Genomic DNA, 22108 nt, shown 5'->3' with positions numbered 1-22108 from the left:
CTAAGACTGCTTAATTCCCCGTTTTCTAGTACTCTGAAACCATTTTTCAGTCGGTACTCAGTTCAATTATTCAGTCATTATCAATCGTTGTTTTACTCAATTGATCTCTGTGATCGGCCGAATGGTCGACCGACCGTCACGCCACACATCAATGCATGTCTTCCAACCTCCCTCCCGGACTTGATTCGCATCTGTAAACAACAATCCGCATCGCAATGGGCCGGATTCAAAAAGACGCAGATAGGGATTGGGTTTCTACAGAATTTTGCAACAAGTCCCAAATATTTAAGGTTTTTTGACTGATTAAGTGGTTACGCCATAATAATCACGGAAATCAAACGTGCCATTCGCGCATCGATTCATGATATGAATCTATCATTTCGCGCATGTCGCGCGTCGATCGCGTAGTGGCGTATAAAAAAAGTAAAGCACGTCTCGATATGTGAGCCTTTAGGTCGTCAGTCAATTTTCTTACGAGCAACGAAGTCTTCACTTTGGCCGTGCCTTTGGTGCGTTGACTTGATACCTTTCGGTTCTGAGTGCGAGAGAAAGCGCAGAATTTGCTAGTCAGCTCTCAACTCGCGTGGATAAAAAACGCGGTGTGTATAGTGATAATGAAGAATCTTGTAGTAAGTATTTATGAAATATATCTGAGATCTACAATAGTACGTGTCTTACTGATTTATTGTCAGTTTTACAGCAATGAACCAATATTTTTTACGAGTACTCTGAGAAATATAGAGTGTTTAGTCGAACAAAATACTTACTTCAATAATTCTTGGTAGGGAATTGATGTTGATTTGAAAAATACTCATTTCTTCTTTCATCGGTAGAAACAATCGAGTTTAGGACTTTGGCTTCGAACGACATGTTGGGCTCGACATAGGTTTTGTCAGTATACGCACTTTTGTCATTGTGCTAATCGTTCCTTTACCTGATTCAGATTTAAATGATTTTATCATTAATTATATAATGGTTTTTTCCTACCTAAGATAATTTTTGGTCTGTTCTGTTCAACAATTTTCATTCACTGCACTACAAAGAACCAAACTTTTCACACACGAATCTATTTGTTTCAATATTTATCAGCAAATGATTTATTGATCGATTAATGAAATATTTTTTTTGTTCCTTGTTTAATTGGAAGTCATTTGCCAATGGCTGTTAGAAGTGATGTTTTGCAAATTATTGTTAGAATAATATCTATATGTATTATATATTTTGTAGCAATCGAGATAATTTGCTTGAAACTATACAATAATAATTTATTAGGGATTGACACATTTTTCCTCTGTTACGTATACAATTAATATGTTATTAATCAATTACTCTCCTCTATTACATAATATTAACATACATATATTTACGAAGCACGTAAATAAGCACTTTGAAAAATATTTTTCAGGTTTTTCCGCAGGTGTTTTGAGTGAGCATTTTGAAACGATTGCAGATGCATAATGATGGTCACTAACCCATCCCTCTCTCACCCCATACAAGCTATCCGCTTATGGAGACATACTCGAGAGGGTGTGGCGGGACTGGCGTGATTATTATTATTATTGTTATTGTTATGATGTATATTTACATGTGGTATATCAGTGGTAGCGACGGTAGCGACTGCATTCAGTAGGCTGATAGTTTCTGAGAGGCAGCTGGTAGGCTACGGTTGCTAAGGAAACCTACTCAACAATATTGTCCTCAAATTCGTTAAAATATTCCTTGACATTTCATACAGTAGATCAAAAAATAAGAACTAGTTGTAGTAGAACTAGTATAAACATGGCAATACCGCTGTTGCAATCTAAAGTTTTTTACGGTCTTAGAACAGAGATATATGGCAATGCACAGTACGTATCGGATGCCGAAGTTTTGTACCCTGTAGGTAGTGCACTTGCTGTACACAATTTTAATCAAAAGAAACAAAGACTAATCAGATTACCAGACAAGCGTCTTATTAACATTATAGCGCTGACTCCAAATAAGTGAGTATTTTAACACTTATTGAAATTTCATATAATACAATTTGTGTCTTAAAGCAATGTATATGATACTAACATATTTTTCTCGTCAAGAAAATTCGTTGCGGTATGCGAAACTGGAGAAAAGCCAAGCATTTCTGTTTACGACATTGTGTCGTTAAAGAGAAGAAAATCTTTGGGTATCCCCTACGATGCTCCAGGAGTTACGAAGTTCAATTGCATCTCATTTACTTTTGACAGTAAATATTTGGCAGCTGTTACTGGTGAAACTGATCAAACGATGCTCTTTTACAATTGGGATAAAGGAAAGGTAGAAACCAGTGTGAAAGTTGGAAACCCTCAGAATCCAGCAGCTATTGTTAAAGTAATTTGTTGCAATCCAGGCGAACTCGGGGTTGTAGCAGTGGGTGGCCCATATTGCTTCAAATTTTTGACGGTATCTGAGAGTGTCTGGCGTCCTTATGGCTTTGCAAAGGCTGACAATTTGTTAATTTGTTCAATGGCATGGCTCAATACAGACAGACTTCTTGCTGGAACTCGAGATGGCAGAATACTTTATCTCGAAAATGGTGATTTGAAAAATATTTACAAGATGGCTGAAACATTGACCATGAATTTGAAGATTCGGGAAGAATATGTAATGCAAGTCTCTGGATCACTGACCAGCTTAGAAGGTGGAGATGACGGAATCTGGGAACATGATGTTCGTTGTCTAGTAGCATTTGCAAAGGGATTTGCATTTGGCTTTGGATCTGGCACTATTGTCCTCTTTGAAAAAGAGGGCCAGCACAAGTACAAAAAGCGGAATATTTACATTGTACCAGTGCAAGTATCTAAAGAAGACAACACAGAACTTTACCAAATTAACACGATTAATGTGAATGTGAGTTGCGACCGCTTAATTGTAACTACAGGATGGTCCCAATTATTTCGAGCACAATTATGGGGTCCTGATATAAACATGGACCCTGAACCACAAGCTCTGAAACCATTAGGTCAGCAACTTCATCATGGTCCAATTGTTGGGCTATCGATGTGCAGCTGGAAGCCAATTTTTATGACTTGTGGGGAATTGGATCGTACTGTTCGAATGTGGGATTACGAAAATGAAAGCTTAGTAATGATGAAGCAATACATGGAAGATATTTACAGTGTCGCGATACATCCTACAGGTCACTTCTGCCTTGTTGGGTTTAGTGATAAACTTCGATTTATGATCATACTTATTGATGATCTTGTTCCCATGCAAGAGTTTCCAATACGCAATTGCAAGGATGTTGCATTCAGTTACAATGGACATCTTTTTGCTGCTGTTAATGGAAATATCATCCAAGTTTACACTACAATTGGATTTCGAAATCTCTTCGTTTTAAAAGGGCACACAGGGAGAATTGAAGGTATGACGTGGAGTCAATCGGACTTGAAACTAATAAGTGTAGGATTGGAGGGAGCTATATATGAATGGGACATGACGACTGGTCAGCGATGTGCGGAAGTCATCTTAAAAGGCATAGTTTTGAGTAGCGTAGTGAATACGGCTGATGGAGTAACATCATTTTGCATTGGGAGTGACAATCAGTTAAGAGAGATCAAAGACAGCACGGTAATACATATTTCACATTTTAATTTCATATATAGGAGATAATCACACCTACTTGAGTATAAGGAGAAAATAACAAATGTATTTCGTTGATGAAGGTGATGCATGAATACAGTATACCGGGACACCAGTTAATGTTTATTGTGATGGGAAAGGCAGATCTATTAATGTTTGTCGCGTGCCCTGGAGGGGTTATTTTATCGCTCAAATGCCCACTGCAAGATCGAATGGAGTATGCAGATTTTCGTGTCCACTGTAACAACATCACCAAGGTATGTTCAAAGAAAGGTATAGTTGGATTTTATAATTGTTCTTCACATGTATCAACTGTGTCATAGATGGCTCTTTCTTATGACGAACAAATGATGGTCTCCACTGGTGTCGATGGAACGTTATGTGTTTGGAAACTATCATTCATAGAAGGGAAAACTGTGCAAATAAAAAAAGATTTTAAGCACAGTAGAGAGGTACTTATAAGTCGAGGCGAGCTAGAAGAAAAAATACAGACTATAAAGGATCTCTCAACCAGATTGAGAGAACTAGAAACGGAGCACGCGTACCACATGCGACAAACGGAAGTTCAACACAATGATACCTTGCGGGATGTTCATCAGGGATACTGTGAAGCTATAGAGGAGTTGAAAGACAAAATTGATAAGCTGCAAGAGGATCAGACCAACGAATTGAATAACATTAACGTTGAGATAGTCAGAATGAAGGCTGCGCACGAAGAGGCAATGCAACGGATGGAAATTAGTTACGACTTGAAACTGATAACTGAGTATGACAAGTATCATGCGTTTGAAGAACGTAACAATGCGATGAGAGAAAACTACGAAAAACGATTGGAAGAACTTGAGTCCTTTCGGGTTACTGGATTGGAAAAGTTAACAACTTCTTACGAGGCTCAACTTCACGAGAACGCGGTTCAACTTGAAGAAGCACACGAGATGATGGCACATTCAGTACGACTCCATGAGCAGCTGAAACGGCAAATAGAAGATGATGCAGATCGTGAAATACTTGAAGTTCGTACCAATTACGAAGGTCAGTTGCATTCTGAGAGGCAGACAAATTTAAAATTGACGGGAGAAATTGGGGTACAGCGTAACAAGCTTACCGCAAGTCAGAAAGAGATCGATGAACTGAAAAGACATGTGGTTCATCTCCAAACTGAGCTTGCACAGTTTCAAACTATCATCCAAAGTCTCGAGAAAGATGTTGCTGATCTGAAGAAAGAAATTGGTGAGAGAGATATTGCAATTCAAGATAAGGAAAAATTAATTTGTGATCTTAAACGGAATAACCAGGAGTTGGAGAAGTTTAAATTTGTACTTGATTACAAAATTCAAGAATTAAAAAACCAAATAGAGCCTAGAGATAAAGAAATCAAAGATCTGAAAGAAAAAATACAAGATATGGAAACGGAATTGGTAAATCTTCATAAGACTAATGTTAGTTTAGAGTTGCAGCTGTACGAACTGAGAGAAAAACTATCTAGTGCCAGACATGAAATTCTATCTGAAGTTAAGCGTAATAGGACATCTCAGCTACTCTTACGAAAAATACGAATTGATTTACTCGATACAGCTATTCTTATACAAGATCCGCATGCTTTGAAAATAGCTGTAAAAAATCTTTACCATAAATATAGTGATCAAGACGAATTTTTGCGCAATCGTGCGGCGGACTTAGAAGCACAGTGTGAATTTATGAGGCAAAGAGATCATTTAGAAAGAACAGTGAAATCTTTACAGAAACAAATACGTCACGACGACTCAGGTAGTAACAAAGATGTTGATAAGATAATGGAAGAAAATGTTGTCTTAATAGTAGAATTGAATGCTTTGAGAAAGGAACTTAATGGAGCGCACAAACACATTTTTGATATGGAGAGTTTACTTGGGTTAACGGGTAAGGAAATGAATCCAAAAGAAGCGAGAAACAAGCTTGCACAGGCCTGTCATGGTCATGTTCTTTTACAAAATAACTACAAGTCGCAAATGCGAGATTGTGAAAAAATGATCGAAGTGTTAAAAGATGATATTAAAAGGCTTCTAGCTAAATTACCTCCTGATAGTCCCGAAGTTTCCAGGAAACCATTTTGAATATGGAAAATTCATTGTACATTTACAGTTACGATCATTATTATCAACCATGACAAAGTGATTACTTGTAAAGTAACCATGAACGTATATTCTTACTTCAAAATACAAGGTTGTTTCTATTGCCAATCATTGATAATCCAATGACAGTATGTACATTGATTTGACATATTCACGAATAGTATGTTTGTCCAAGTTATTAGCTAAACAACATAAGATCTTCAATACATGAAGAGGTGTACGTAATTTCAAAGTGACATAATATACAAAAATAAATCAAAAATACAAAACGTGCTGAATTTTACCAGTGATTAGATGGTTTAAAATACAGCTGTCAATTGAAAAAACGGTTTATTTATAAAACAGTAACAGTACTTAAATTCTCTAGATTCTGTGCCATCAGAATAAGTGGTTAAGTAGATAAATTAAAAAAATTTTTTTGAATATTTCTGGAAATATCAACCCTAGACACTAATTACATTATATTATGCCCCAGTTTATAGAAGAAAAGGTATAATAGCTTTACGGTTGTGAGGATAGTTTGAAAATTCCTTTTTATAAGCTCTATGCTTTCCTAACGCCCACATGGTCATCTGGTACATTCCGGCCAATGCGAATATGCCGGCTGAAAATAAAAATATTACATTCAAAATCAAGTAACGAATTAATCCATGCAACTTTTTGGCAAAGAAACTAAAAGATGAACACTGGGCTCCAACATACCTGGAAGACATTTTGTCATGATGGTGAAACCAAGCCAACTTCCAAATTCGTATGTGTAATTTGGGCATGATACAAAGTTGAACAGTGCAGTTAATGGATTTCCAGTACCAACTGGAATTTTTCGGATTGTAGTTCCAGCAGGTCTGAGATTTCTCAAAGCCAAATGTATGCTCAAATTCCCCAATTCGGATATTGCGAAAATGGCGAGTCCAATGTATGACACTGACTGATCGGGAGCGGTATATAATGGATGATTGATGTGGTAGGCAACATACATCGCAAATAACCAGTAATACGAACAATTCTTGAAAAGATTCCGCAGTGGCATGGTACCATGACTGAAGCGGTGGACGAAAATCGTTTCCAATAACCGTTTGGCATAATGTATTACCCAACAAGCTGCTGCCCAGCTATATTTGAAAAATATAACAGAATTATTCATCGAATTGACAATTCGTTGGCAAATGAATCACTTCTGTAAGTGATTTTTGCTTCTCGTTGAAGAGAAATATTTGAAGTAATTTAATGATTGTGGGATATTTCTATGATGTCTAGATCTTTGATTATCGAGACCAATCATATCACCTAACCGATAATGTATTAAACTTGATAAGCAAAGGAATCTATTCCTGATTTACAAATAGTAACTTGAAAAATCAGGAACATTAGTTTTGTATGATAGAATGACAAATGCATCACTGAATCATTTATCATGTTTAGTAGACTGCTTCAAAAAAATTGGCTATTTTTTTTTCTAGTATTACATGTTTAATAGTTATAGGAAAAGGAAATAAGCCATCTGTTATAATTTGCGCCCTTGATATTAATATTTAGTGGTTCCTGAAAGTAAATTTTCACTTTCTTATTTAATTACCATGAGAAAATAATTGTAGTTACTTTTGAATTTTGTAGATCAGTAATGAGGCAATGTACACACATAAATGTCTGCTACATATTTATCTATGGAATTTAATGCTTTACAAAAAAGCGCTCTTATATTTTGTTGATAACTCAACTCTTGCAAAAGTTATTCAAGGTTAAAGTTCAAATCATGTAAGAATTCACTTTTTTCGAGATTAACAGCGAAAATACTAGACTTATCACAAAATATTGTGGTTGTTTTTTTTTTTTTGTAAAGCATTACAGCTGCCATGATATCATGTCATTCAATTATTATTCGGGCTGATTTGAAATTTGTCCGATATTATATGTTTTAGTATTTTCGCTGTTAACCTCGAAAAGATCTCGTGAATTTTTACATGACTTCAACTTTAACCTTTTAAACAACAATCTTGATAAAAACTTTTAAAGAGTTTATTTATCAAAACATTATAAGAGACCTTTTTTTTATAGCATGAAATTCCTTGTGAAAATAATTATTGAATATTTGTGCACATCGCCCTGTTAGTGAGCTATACAATTCGGAAATAACTAAAATTATTTCCGCATGTGAATTAAATGGAAAATTTTGTTTGAAACCACTAAATATTAATATTAAGGGCTCAAATTATAAGAGGCTTCTTATTTCCTATTCCTACAACTATTAAACATGTGACATTAAAAAGAGAAGTGATCGATTTCTTGGGACCAATCAAAATTGTTTGGATGTTCACAAATTGCATGATTTCAGAATTTCATAATGGACTAGACATCATGCCCTTGGTTCAATTAGGAACTGTAACGATAATTTCTGTTACCGTCGAATATGAACATTCACTAATATAACATAGTTGTAGCAGCAATATACACATTAACTTACTCGACAACTGGCTCGACTTTTGCTGTTGCGACGTTACCATAAAATAGCCATGGGCGCTGGTAAAGCCAAAGATAGACAAAAATTGGTCCTGCATACTCAACGAGAAATACAGTTCTCCATCCAATCTGAGGCCCAAGGTCCTTTAAGTACAATTTTCCACCAGCCCTGATACCTAGTGATTTAATAGTTTCTGTATCTGCCAGCGATTTACCTTTGGAATCTGACCGCAAGCTTTGCCGTTCTGGGTATGGTGCTTTTTTCAGCTTGTGTAGTTGTTGTTTTATCTCTTTAACGGTGGTATCAGAGGTCACCTGTAAATTTTCAGTTATAATATGGTTATTTATAATCATTTCGTAAGAATTGATTTTCAGTAGTTTCCACAAAGGTAGTTTTTTTACTTACATTCACCGTTGCTATGAGCTTGGAATTACCAGCGGTACAAACTTCGATCTGAAACATAAAATTTAACGCGAAATAGTTAGTTAATCAAGTTATGAGAATTCAGTTATTTTCGTATCGGTTACCTCCATCGCGTCGAATTCGTAGTTGACTGTTTGCCTTCAATTCAATAGATTCCAGTCAGGCCCAATCGGTCCTGCTCCTGACTCAGCTCATTCGCACATGCTTCGCCGAGTCGCCGTCTAGTCGCGCTGTTGCTGGTTACCGTCATTGGTCGATAGACTTATGATGATTATCACGTAGGCCAAAGTCCATTTCACGTTGAAAACAGGTGCTCGATGAGAACAGGAAATAATTACGATTTACAATAGAAATGAATCTTTAGAGACGTCTATCGGCAAACATCGCTTTTGATTGGATATTTATTATTTCTATTCATTACTCCTTACGTTCTGTAATACGCCTAGAGAAGATAATTTAAAACCGGTATTATTTTAATATTTACCTTTCCCCCGGAGGCACTAAAACGAATGTCATTTATGCCCGACCTTTGAACATTTCGTATTCACTAATTATTCAAATTCTAGAAGTTTTTCTTAATTTATTCAGAAATTCCATCAATAGTCCCTTGCTGACCTTTGTGCGGTTTGGTTATGTTGCTTATAGCTATGTACGTGCATTATATAACGTATTTCGATCAGCGGCAAGTGTAAAATTGATTATGTTGCTAATTTTGCAACTTGTAATTTAAACATGCAACTAGTTTTTACATATTTTGTCAAAGGAAATTATTATATAAGTAATATTAAAAATGTATGGTAGGGTAAGCAATGGTTTTTACTTTAATCGGCCTTGCTGTAGCAGAGGCAAGTTATAAACTTACCTGATTTCCATTAAAATGAAATTGAAACCTAGGCGAATCTATTTGAAATTAAAAGTTAGTCGGTAACGTTAGTCTTGATGTGAGGTCACAAGTATTTAGAATACAATCGTTTTTACAAACGTTCAATAGCCAATACGGTATACCTATATTAACACTGGCCATACCAGGCCTGCACAAACGACCGGATTTACTATGGTAATAATAGGGATGTTTGAAGTACCAGTACAGTTAATGTTGAATCATTTGATACACTTCGATGTACTGTAATTACATGGCCTTTTGAGTTAATAAATTGATAAGGCGCTACATTAGTAAATTATCGCGATGACCAGTTATTTTCAGACGTACGTAAATATCGCGTAAGTTACGTTGTTATTCTCAGATTGTATCATTTTCGAGAAAATGCATTTGCTCCAGAGTAATTACGCGACATCTAGATATAATGTATAGAGAATATTCCTCGCGAAACGGGACAAGTTTCGGCCGATGGTCAACGAAGTTGACGTGCGGCTAGAATCTCATTATTTGTTATCTTGTGAAGAGTCTTCCATAGTTATGGGTCGCAAATAATTCTTGACGCCCCACAAATCGCGATTTTGAAGGAATTTTCCTTAGGATCTATTCGATTCACTTGAAAATTTTACCGAACACAATTCGAATTGTGAAAAAAGGCTGGTATCATTGTTGGCCGTCCTTTGTTTTTTTTTTGTACGTCAGCAATATATTTTCGAAAATATTTGATTAAAAATTGACAGTTTTTAAATGTTTTTTTCCAACAACTTGAATTGAGTTCAGTAAAATTTTCAAGTGAATCGAGTAGATCCTCAGAAAAATTCCTTCAATAACGATTTTCGAATTATTTGCGACCCATTAAACTATGGAAGATTCTTCATAAGATGGTAAGGAACGAGACTCTGACTGCTCCGAACGTTAAATTCGTTGACCATCGGCCGAAACCCGTCCCGTTTCGCGTCGAATAATAACCCATAGGTTTAATTGCAGATCTAAACTTGAATACGTGACTTGCAATGTACAAGGTCGTGGTTTTAAAGTAGGTTTAAAAATTGCTTGCATAGTTTATTATACATATATTTATCCTTACTTATTTACAAATTTTACATTTTACATGGTTACGATAATAATATGACAATTACAATAGTATGATTTATAATGTATTTATTTATGTATAATTATGTGTATATATATATATGTGTGTATATATATATATATAAATACAGATGTGTGTGTATATACATACATACCCATGCGTACGTAGTGATAATAATGTATATAGAAACAATGTTTGACACGATTTTGGCGGGTAAAATGGCTAGGATATGCCGTCTGACTCGTACATAAAAATCTGAACATTCACACGGATATACATTCTCCCTATTAAATCGATTCAAATTAGTTTGATCTAATTCTTTATTTTGCACATTTTCATTCACGCATCCTCCAATTTGCCACGTTACCTTATGCCTATGTAAAATACAAGGATCAATTGCTATACAATTCAATCAATAGGCAGTAAACCTATCTGCAAGTACTTATCAAACAATCAGACACAACGCTACGGTAAAAATGATGAATAAACTGACTTCATTAGTGACGTACACTTTTCAGCACTCAAAATTTCTATCTGCGCATTTACTTTCGTTTGTTTGATTATTTTGCAGAATTCATTCTTCAACTATCAATGATAACACGTTAAATGTGCCAGCCAGCGCATATACTACAGAAATATACTTTGTTTTTTAAATATTTTAGTAAAGTATAAATAGTGAAACTACAATATTAATTTTCACACTAAAAATGGCCTAAATAGAAATGGGGATATAATAATTGTAATAACTTATATAAGTATGAGAATTGTTGATCGATGATTCTGTAGAATATCTTGTGTTAATATATAAGCATGAGTAAAATTAATTTTTAAAACAATAATAGAGCTACAATCTTTCAAGTTAATTTGAATAGCTAAATTGATAAATTCTTTGGCTCAAAGAAACTTCGACATTTTTCGTTACTCGCATAGTTTGCGCTCCCTCCCCTCCACTCCATCCGCATTAATGATTTTTATTTTTTTTTACTAATTAATATTCTTTCTTTTCATTGCAAGCAAAAATCTTGCCGTAGTATGTTATTTTTAACTATCGTCGGTCATCTAAGCTGACTAATATTTTGGAGATATCTAGAATTTATGAGTAAAACATAAAAATCTCACATTTAATAGTGTAATATAATAATTAATAATATTATTAATAAGTATAATTCTTATTTTGAGATTTTACTTCTACACACATACTCATACACTGACTTTTAGTAGGTTGAGAACCGTACCATAGCTTGGATTAACTAACAAACGCACAGTCACACTTAGTGTCATTGAGCTGCTCTTATTACATCTATGTTGCTTTTTTATTAACACTAATACGTAATCTTAAGGACAATTAACTAAAAGAATCTAATTAGAATGGCTTTTGTGATATGAGTTACTCATCCCGAAATGAGCAGCTACTTTTGGACGTACGTGCCAAGTACCGTTCGACCACTCAGAGCCTAAAGCAATAAAAGGAGAAATTTTTTCAAGTATGTGGCAGCAAATATCTATGTCTTTCCAAATTTAAAACTGATAATTTTACTCTTCAATTCACAAATTATTCATTTGACATATTTAATTGGATTTAAAATTAATAACTTGGTAAATAATCACAATTACAGTAGTTTACCGCATGTGAATCATAAATTTGAATAGCGGTAAATTCAAGTGTTAATTTTGAATTAATATCTCAACATATATTATGAAAATGTAATTTTTTTTCTAATCATTGTTAAGTTGAAACATTACGTAGATATATAATTTTAGCACTGCATTTTAAACACAATTATCTTACTTTTGCGATCAAGACCTGAGAAATATTATACTAGTAATCGAGGGATGAATTTAGAATGCCCATCAGTTGTATATCCATTATTTGCAGCATTTGATTGCAAACACATAACATAATGTTATCTTTTCGTGAGATGTAAGGAAAATGATTATAGTTATATTATGGGTACTTTCTCCTTTTATATCTATCGGAAAAAGTGATAAACGTGCGAACGAAATATATCAAGTGGCCTAAGTTAGTTTCCTTTTCATCAAATTTCAAAGTAACAAACACAGTACAGAAAGTAAACATAATCACAGCTGAGTTGGCAGGCAGGCAGGCAAGCAGACAAACAGACAGGCAGACAGACAGACAGACAGACAGACAAACAGGCAGGCAGGTGGGCGGGCATTTGGGCAGGCATGTGTTTTGCACCATCGCAGTTAGATTTTGATGAACATTTTTGATTCATTCATTATTTTTTGCTTGCTTCTTGACCTGCTGTACGGCCCCATGGCAGGCCGAGTAAGTCTTAAACATAATCATTGGTTCCGGGACTTGTTAATGGTTCCTGAGCCTGTTTGAAAACAAATAATTTAAATTTTACAATGGTTGAAGTAACAAAACTTACAATTCATCTGGTAAATGACATTGATGTTTCGCTTTGATAACAATAGTAATTGACTAATTGAAAGAACCTTATTTTCATGTTGAACTATGACAATAGCTTCAAATTATAAATTATGCTGCAGTTGCTAAGTGTCACAGATACATTTTTTCCAGAAAAATCCTGCCACAACATTTCATACCTATATGTATATATTAAGAATGATTCGTCGAAGTTGGTCATGGTAAAAAATTTTTTTATTGAGTATTTAAATGGTTGCAACGTTTCGATCGGGTATGGCCAATCATCTTCACACAATAATTATTAACGATCCTACGAGCTTAACGTGTTATTGTCTCGCGACGTCAGGAGGAAGCCTGAAGATGCTTGGCCGTAGCTGATCGAAACGTCGCAACCATTCAAATAATCAATAAAAAGATATTTTACCATGACCAACTTCGACGAATCTCTTTAAATATTTAACCACAGTGGTCACTAATTTCAAACACCTATATGTATATAGTTCAAATTCTTGATGATAAAGCTTACCTCTTCGCCAACCGTTGTAGCAGGAAGTGGGAAACGGTTTTTTTCCAAACTAAATTGATCTTCAGTTGTTTTTCTGTACACGGGATTGTCAAAGTTCATGCTTGTGACATTGCGATGTAGGTAATGCCTGTAGCACAAAAAGGCTACAAGAGCCGGTACAGCAAGGCCAACTGTTACCACTCCTATTACAATTCCAGCCACTATTCCACGATCTGTGTTTTCTTCGGAAAAGCCAGCTCCTTCGTTGCCATCTGTGCCATTTGCTGGTCCTGTTATAAATTCGTATGGTTAATCTTTAATATTATTGCAACAACTATTAAACATAAATCTGATTTTTACTGGACTTGTTTGGGTGTTATGATTTATTTTCAGACAATTCACATAGAATATGAATCGATAAGCTCTATAAAAGAGGTCTTTGTTTTTAGAAAACTGAGACTTGCTGACTGGTAAGAAAAGCTTACAAACTTGCGAATGGAAATTGGGAATTCTAATTGGCATTACTGATTGACGATAGTAGTAATGACAGCAATTGGTATAAGAATCAAATCACAGAATGAGGGGTAAAGATAGTAAGTTGTTCATCAGATTAACAAGTTCACTAATTTTAATGTTATTTCTCAAATTGTGAATTTGAGTGAATGCTCATACCAATGTGTATGGATAAACCATGCACATGCATCATGCTGCATTTCTATAGCCCAATGCTGAATCAATCTGATTCATGCACCTCGTTTTAGCAACAAAATCAAATTTAGAAAACATTGAATATTACCAACATTCTCAATAAATGGCCTGAGCTCATTTCATGAAATATAGTGATGAATAGCCTTTATATGAATTTCAAGGTTTTATGGAGCGATTTCTGAAATAACTATCTGTATACTACATAACTGAATCGTAATTTGTAGAACATTTTGTGTAACTTTTTATTTGATTGTCACCACAATAAGTTTTCTATCGTTAGCCAAAGTTCTTTGACATTGAAAACCATGAATTTATTGAACTCAATCAATTTAATCGGAATTTCGCCAATTTGGTTTCTCTTTAGTTTTTCTTACGGTATAAAACGATATACAACTAAGAAATACAAAGTTAAAATCTGAATGTGCATAAATTTTGGAGGTAAAAATTATAGGCGTATGCTGATGCATAGTTTCAATGATGGAATCAAGAAGCATGTTTGTACAGTTACACAGCAAGACATTGATAATCACATCAGATATCACAATATATTATCGATCCATCTACATACCTACAATGACTTAATCTAGAGTTGGAATAAAAAAAAAAAAAAAAGGAATGAAAAGTAAATGCTGAGACGTTATTATAGAATCTTTGTGACAGGGGATTATTTACAAAACACTTTTTTTAGGTGATCTGTATTAAAAAAATGCTGTAAACTACCCAATTGCATACTTACTACTTGAACCTGTGACCTTGGGAGGTTCAAACCTCTTGAATGGCACCGTGACAGCTTGGGTGGTTGGTGCGACTGTTGTCGTTACTGGAATACCCCATTTTCATGCAACATCGATGCAAACGTAAACAGTGAATATTTATAAATATCAAATTTTACGAATTAAAAATAAATTCTTGCACCCCTTGAATGAAATCCAATACAAAGAAATAATAAAACCAATGGATAGATGAGACGTAATGATAATCCGTGGCATTCACACCAGCCCTCATTAGTAAAGTTCTAATTTTTGTCACGCCATGGGTGGTGATGAAAATGATACGGATTACTTTGATTCTAAAAATAAATCTTCAAGCTTGGACTAACTGGACTCAAAAACGCTAAGTGTTATCTTGGAAAAAGAAAAGGAAAAAACAGATCCGAGGAACGTGATGAAGCGAAGCATTGAACTTCCAAACAATTTTGAATAATGATGAGATACTGTCACAATGCCCAGTATCAATCATAATCTTTTTCTAGATACGGCACACAATCTAGCATTCCCAAGCAATAAGTTGTTGCCAGCTATTTGTCTGCAAAGTTTCATTGTGACTTACCATTCTCGACACACATGAGACCATCGGGTAAAAGCCTGAGCCCGTCTGGACAAGCACAACTGAGAAGAGGGGATTTTGCACTGATCTTTGGTGCTGGTAAGCAAAGGTGACTACAGTGCCCATTTACTGCCTGACACTGATTTTTTCCATCAGGTTGCCTATACGGATGATACACGTGTACAGCCATTGGGTGTTGAACAGACCTCACAGAAGTTATCGCCTCAACTTCTTTGCCGGTGAATTTGTTTGCTTTAAAAATAGCTTCTTTATCCCAATCTGTCCAGAAAATGTAATCTTCAAACGTTGTAATGCTGAACGGATGCCTGAGAATATCAGGCGAGTATAATACAGTCCGTCTCCCAGATCCGTCGTAGTTGCAAGAAGCAATTTTGTTCAATTTTGCATCTACCCAATATAATTTCTTTCCAACTAAATCCAACGTTAAGCCGTTTGGCCATCTCACTTCGGTTCCTACGATGATCTGTTATTAAACGTAAAATTATTAATAAAACCTATACACATATGTTGCAGGAAGCTTCTGTTTGAGGGACTACCTATTTAGTCAGAGGAATCTTACCGAACGGTGTGAGCCATCCATCCCAGCTCTTTCAATTCTAGCATCGTCACCCCAGTCTGTCCAGAACATCCAACCCTCCAGTGGATTGACAGCAATTGCTCTTGGTTCTTGTACGCGATCTTTTATCAGAGTTTTTCTCATGTTACCTTCAAAATTTGCCAGTTCAATTGTATTTTTTTCAGCATCCGTCCAGTATATGTGATTATAAATCCAATCTACAGCAAGACCATCTGATGTGGTTAGATCACGATCAATGACAACAGTTCGTTCATTACCCTCGTCAATAGGAGCTCTGAAACACGTTAAGATGTTAAATAGTCAGTCAGTGAGTAATGTTAGTTTATTGTTTTTATTGTAAGATAGAATTGCCAAGCTAAGTATGAAATGTGAGCAGTTGCTTAGTACTTACTTATATATTTTCTTATCACTGACATCGCTCCAGAATATCATACCAGTTCGAAAGACGAAATCCAGAGCTGTGGCCATTTTGGTGTTGTTTACAATTGCTGTCATCTCTGGACGGTCGAGTGCTACTTTTCGAATGTCGTGACGTCTAGCAAATAATAAACTTGCATGGCCTTCAGCTGCTTTGCAGCGAGTCAAGTCTCGTGGATCTCTGAGATAACCAGCATCACAACTGCATTTAAAGGTACCCTTTTCATTTTTACAGAACTGCGAACAACTTCCGGGCTCCAGACATTCGTCGACATCTAAATTTTAAGAGCAAAGTTGACAGTGTCAAATCAACGACTTTTCATAATGACTACTCTTAAATGTGAACTTATTTTCGTAAGTTTCAATTGGCGACTTAGATCTTACCATCACAAGTTTGATTGTTTATTAATCTGTAGCCATTTCTACATTCGCAGCGGAAACCAATTGGAAGGTCAACACATATCTGTGAACAGCCACCGTTGTTAACAAGGCATTCATTTTTTTTACATAGATCTAGCGGCTCATCTTCCCATCCCAGACAATCAGGTTTTCCGTCGCACAAACTGCTCAGTGGTATACACGAGCCATGACCACAATCGAACTGTTTCAACGGGTCACAAACAACGTCTGCCGCTGTACAGTTTTTTTCATCAGCACCATCCGGACAGTTTTTTATTCCATCACAGAAGAAACGCCCTGTCAAATAAATAATTGGCAAACGATTTAATATGCTAGTTTACACGTTCAACAACCAATTGAATCAAACAAACTGTAATTGTATTTAGTATGTGGCATTTGTGAAAGACAACCTTGCCGCAACTTAATTTTCTGAACGACATTGCGTCATGTATAATATTTCTACCAAATAATAATTTCTCATGAATGATACAATCTACACTTTCAGCTAAAACTTAGCCATCTATTTCTACACATGTTTACCTGAAATGCAGCTTCGATCTGAGCACTGAAACTGGTCTGGTCTGCAAGTGACTGATCCACAATTACTGGGAGATTCATCAGCGCCATCGGGACAATCTCTACCGCCATCGCAAACCCAACTCTGACGTATACAAGTGATGTGGTCATCACACGAGAATTCGTGAACTCCACAATGGTTCATTTTGTCTTTAGGTGGTCTATCTGTGCATCCCATTTCGTCAGAACCATCAGGACAATCTGAATCTCCATCGCATCGCCACCGTGATGTGATGCAGTAACCCTTTGCGCAGGTGAACTGTGTATCAGGTTGACACGTTGATGGTTGGCAGTCTTTTTCATCACTTCCGTCTCCACAGTCATCGTCATGATCACAGACCCAGTGCCGCTGAATACAGTGCTTGTTGTCACAGGTGAATTCATCGGCACGGCAGGTATTATCTAAAGTTCAAAACAAAGTTGTTTTTAGTCCATCTTTCTAATTTGCGTATCCACTGAGGAAATGATTTTGAACGAACTTAAAGTTTAAGTATGATTATATCACAGATCGTATGAATCATGAGCCGTTGAATATTGAAGGCTTACAAAATTACATGTTCTTTGCTTGTGCCCAGCAAGCTTTCTATAATGTCAAATTTTTTCCAGTAGTGAATTAGATTCAGCATTTGAAACATTGGCAAATAATTAATAGCTCATCCAGCTAAAGCTTTGCCAGTATTTAGGCTGGCCTGAATCAGTGGAGCATCTTTGTGAAGAATTATAATGAGGCCTTGAGGACTCTTTTTACAATTAAAAATTTATGCCTTAAAATCAATTTCAAACTATACAAATTTCAGGAATAATTATATATAGAAGCGAACAATTTATCATTAATGTGAATACTCTTTGTGAAGACGTTTTCAAGAATATAAAAGCAAATCATTACTACATTTTACTAGAATTTGGATTTAAAAAAACGTGGTAAGATTTAAATTCTGGATGATCTCTCGGATTAATGTTGAAGAAAAAAATTCATGACATTCGGTACGAAGTTTTGCTACTTTAGATCTATACTATTTGTGAGCCCAAACATCATTACTACACGCAGACATAGTATGATACGAGTGTATTCTTACTTGCAAAAATATTGAACATTTTCAAGGATACGTGGCGGCACCCTGATCTTGAAATATTCATAGGCAAGTCACTTTTGACCCTTGTCATGTGTATGGAAATAAAGGAACCCGAAAGATGATCTATTATTTAAAAGTTGGAGGAAGTTTTTTTTATAAATATAAATATACCGGGTGAGTCAATGACAAATTCGTATTCACGGATTTTTTGAAACTAGCATCAGTGGCAAGAGGTATGGCTACGTTTCAGTTGACTCACACTGTATATTGCATGTACTACACACACAGTAGTAAAACATCAACTAGGTACGTGAAAAGAATCACAATAATGGGAGGTATAGGAATTATATACATGTACTAACGTATAAGGAATTTACCTATATTAATTGGGAACGGGAACTGATATGATTGCTTTGAAAGTTGAGGAAAATTAGAATTTAAAAATTCATATGTAATAAAGGAAGCAAGGGATCCAGAAAGGATCATGTTTTGAAAGCAGTGAGGCAAATTGAGAGGATATTAAGGGTCGCTAAATAAAAGCACAATAGATATATTTAAGAAATATTTAAAACTACAGAATAAGGTAGGACATATCTCTCGATGCGGTGAAAATCAAAAAGAAGTGCAACCGAGGTGACATATATATGCAAATAACGTTAGAGCATAGTATCTGCTCGTTTTCTGCCCGAAAATACAAATACATCGGTATAATTCACGTAGATGATTATGATTTCCGTGTATATGATAATCTGTCCGCATGCGATGATAAAAATAGTCCCATTTTCTGTTTAGTACGATTTTCCAAGCCTAAAATTGATTCATGCAGCTGATATGCAGGGGAGGATGAAAAATAACCGCGTGCTATGTTACTTGAGTGTAATTGTTGAAGGAATAAGCACAATAGGTGTTTTAAACAAGTAGAAAATTGTTGTACAATATATTATTATCAATGACAAGCACAAGCTTACGACTAAACAATATTTTAATCAAATATATATAAATCAACATATTTTCTACAGTAACAGGCGTGATAAGCGATTTATAAAGGGACTTGTAAGAGTGCAACTCCACCAGATCTCAGGGATAAGCTTACTGCAGTCAGTCTCGTCCGAACGATCCATACAATCCGGGTGATCATCGCACATCCAGGTCAATGGTACACACTGTCCGATGCTTCCGCGACACGTGAATTGTTCAGCAGTGCAATTCTTGCTTCCTAAAAACGGCGAGGGCGGGGATTATAAAACAACAAGTTAGATACTCGTGTGAAATAGTTAGAGATGAAACCATGTGAAAACACAGGCAAATATTCATGCGGGATCGTCAGTTTGACAATGAACGGATTATTCGCGAAAGTCGAACCGAAAATGACATGACACCAGTTCTTCGCTTTTCACGACGATGAACGTAGATTGCATTTCAACACGAAATTTCACCATTTTTAACAAGCTTTTAAATCGTAAGAAGAAACTACGATAATATCAAAATATTGTGACCACGTAAGGAATTATAATCTGGAACAAGAGTTTAATAACAGATCGAGTGAAAGGTTTAAGATTATAAAGTTCATTCGGGTACAACAACCTTCGATAATTACATGCAGTTAAATATATCGCGGATAGTGAAATTACAAGGAAATATATGCAATCTACGCTCTACGTGAATGGGCAGTGTGCAAAAAGCGCAGTAATTGTACTTTAAATATTTTTCGTCTTGTTCCTGAGTACCAACGTTCTCTGCTTCAGGTTAACCGCTTCTAGAGATATGTCACCACCTCCAGGAACATCCTAGATCAAACTTACTTCGACAATTTTTCTCATCTGACCCATCAGCACAGTCTTCATGGTTATCACAGACCCAGACATTAGTTATACAGACTCCAGGACTGCACTCGAACTCCCTTTCGGAGCACCGTCGAATCCCTTTTCGTGACATTTATTAGTTATTAATCTTACCTCAGATGCGGAATTTTGTTTAGCACAGTAATTGTTACAACAAAGAAAATATTTACTTCAAATCGAATTTTATGCTTATACGTTCTTGTACCGTTTCTCTCGCGTTTTTTTTACACAACCGCCGTTTTATAGTTCGCGGGACAAAAACAAAAATTACACAAATTCAACCGATGTTGGAAATAATTTAATCGCGAAGTTGCACAATGACTACATAAATAAGTTTACCCTGTAAATATTATTTTCTGCTGGAGACAAGTTTTCATCGGTTGTATTACTAAGTATTCCGGGAAAGAACGTGGCAGTAGTTTTCAGCTTCGAATTCATAATGTCGTTAAAAATGGTTCGTTATATATGCTAACCGTGCGAAACTCGCCTTTATGCGTAATCCAATGCGTGTAAAATCAATTCCTTAAATCACAACTAGAATGTGATCGATTTGTATTTCTCTCGAGTAATCGGGTGATATTAAAAATAACGATGTCAATGCCATAATAAATCTAGTTCTAAACACGTATACAAAATTTTCATCGTGCACTTGGATTATAACGGAAATAGCAAGTGATTAAATCTCATAAGTGCAGCAGGCGGCGATGGCTATAATGTTTAATCGTATGAATTGTGATCACCAGCTACTTAGTAGACAATTTGTCATTATCGTTATTGGATAAAAATGACGAGGTTTTCTCGTACCTGTCTACGTAAAGCGATATGTCAGCAACTAATGTCACCATTCATTTATGCCCAGTTTAGTAAATAGTGTAGACTTTGTTTCCTTGTCAAAGGCAATGACGACGCGATGACGAGACGAACACTTTTCCTTGTTGCGAGCAGTATGTAGATAATTAAAGTTACACATTTTTTCCCCGTGAAAGTACGGAACTGGCATGTATACGTAAAGTTATATGCAACAGTGATTGATTATACAGCGACCTGGGGTCGTGAAAAATGATTTCCTGTAAGGAAAACTGGTTACACAATCAAGTCAGATAACTGGCGCCCCGTCGCTTATCGGAGCGTGGCGATATGCAAATGATTTAATTGACATGTCACGGTTACCCCGCATTGATGAACGTTACAAATGATAGGTAACAAGTTTCGCAAAGATTACCGACGCCATTTCTGGTCTATCAAAAACCAATGAATAGGTCATGAGCGTGCGGATTCTGCAAACATTAATTTACCAGCAAATTCTGTGCTAATATTGATCCTCGTTTTAGCTGCCTGCTGCATTCGGAAACTGACTTCATGGACCATCTGAACTTGGTGTGTAAGCGAAACAGCGAAGCATATAGCGATGTAAGTATATGTGTATTTCCAGCACGAAAACCATCTGATTTAAATATTCACTCGATACAATTTACGTTAGTTTTAAACAGAGTTAGCTAATGTTGGATAATAAAACTTTTTGTGTCAATTTAGACTTCGTAGAAAATGATTCGAATGCCCATATCTGCCGGTGTATAGAAAGCTTTTACGGTGTCAAGTTATGTATTATATACCGTGACAGTGACAGAGTCGGAACATGTTTATAAAACGTTTGAAAGTGTTATATACACCATGATGTAGATTTAATCCGAATGGGAATCTGGTAATACGATAT

General features: G+C 35.7%; 4 protein-coding genes across 10 annotated transcripts in view; 2 read left to right on the top strand and 2 right to left on the bottom strand.

Annotated features, from left to right (window-relative positions):
* The window catches only part of LOC124214954 (uncharacterized), a 53157-nt gene that overhangs the window by 1162 nt on the left and 29887 nt on the right, over positions 1 to 22108 (top strand). For both annotated transcript variants that reach the window (XM_069133067.1, XM_069133068.1), the window contains one exon: positions 21726 to 21804. The gene's annotated coding sequence lies outside the window, so the exon portion shown is untranslated. Of the gene's footprint in view, positions 1 to 21725; positions 21805 to 22108 lie in introns of those variants that run through there.
* Positions 1570 to 6750, top strand: tous (testes of unusual size). Its single transcript, XM_046617490.2, has 4 exons — positions 1570 to 1982; positions 2073 to 3582; positions 3678 to 3851; positions 3918 to 6750. Exons 1-4 carry the CDS (start codon positions 1780 to 1782, stop codon positions 5685 to 5687), a joined length of 3657 nt encoding a protein of 1218 aa, XP_046473446.1. The 5' UTR covers positions 1570 to 1779; the 3' UTR covers positions 5688 to 6750.
* On the bottom strand, positions 6019 to 8884 carry LOC124214990 (trans-2,3-enoyl-CoA reductase Sc2). Its single transcript, XM_046617822.2, has 5 exons — positions 8691 to 8884; positions 8569 to 8616; positions 8167 to 8477; positions 6408 to 6817; positions 6019 to 6309 (listed from the first exon to the last, which is right to left on the bottom strand). The coding sequence occupies exons 1-5, from the start codon at positions 8694 to 8696 to the stop codon at positions 6182 to 6184; spliced, it is 903 nt and encodes a 300-aa protein (XP_046473778.1). The 5' UTR covers positions 8697 to 8884; the 3' UTR covers positions 6019 to 6181.
* LOC124214829 (very low-density lipoprotein receptor) overlaps positions 10522 to 22108 on the bottom strand; it is a 29933-nt gene continuing 18346 nt past the window's right edge. For 2 of the 6 annotated variants that reach the window (XM_046617539.2, XM_046617548.2), the window contains 8 exons: positions 17445 to 17882; positions 16890 to 17201; positions 16480 to 16780; positions 16071 to 16362; positions 15494 to 15974; positions 14901 to 14984; positions 13478 to 13746; positions 10522 to 12898 (listed from right to left, as the gene is read on the bottom strand). In XM_046617539.2, coding sequence (XP_046473495.1) covers positions 12854 to 12898; positions 13478 to 13746; positions 14901 to 14984; positions 15494 to 15974; positions 16071 to 16362; positions 16480 to 16780; positions 16890 to 17201; positions 17445 to 17882 — 2222 coding nt within the window. In that variant the 3' untranslated portion in view covers positions 10522 to 12853. Of the gene's footprint in view, positions 12899 to 13477; positions 13747 to 14900; positions 14985 to 15493; positions 15975 to 16070; positions 16363 to 16479; positions 16781 to 16889; positions 17202 to 17444; positions 17883 to 19646; positions 19770 to 20355; positions 20476 to 22108 lie in introns of all 6 variants that reach the window. The other 4 variants (XM_046617500.2, XM_046617510.2, XM_046617530.2 and 1 more) reach the window with 4 other exon arrangements.

Source organism: Neodiprion pinetum, chromosome 1 (assembly GCF_021155775.2).
Source record: "Neodiprion pinetum isolate iyNeoPine1 chromosome 1, iyNeoPine1.2, whole genome shotgun sequence".
Taxonomy (NCBI): domain Eukaryota; kingdom Metazoa; phylum Arthropoda; class Insecta; order Hymenoptera; family Diprionidae; genus Neodiprion; species Neodiprion pinetum.
Note: the sequence above shows the minus strand (reverse complement) of the source record. Positions and strands in the feature narration are given on the sequence as shown.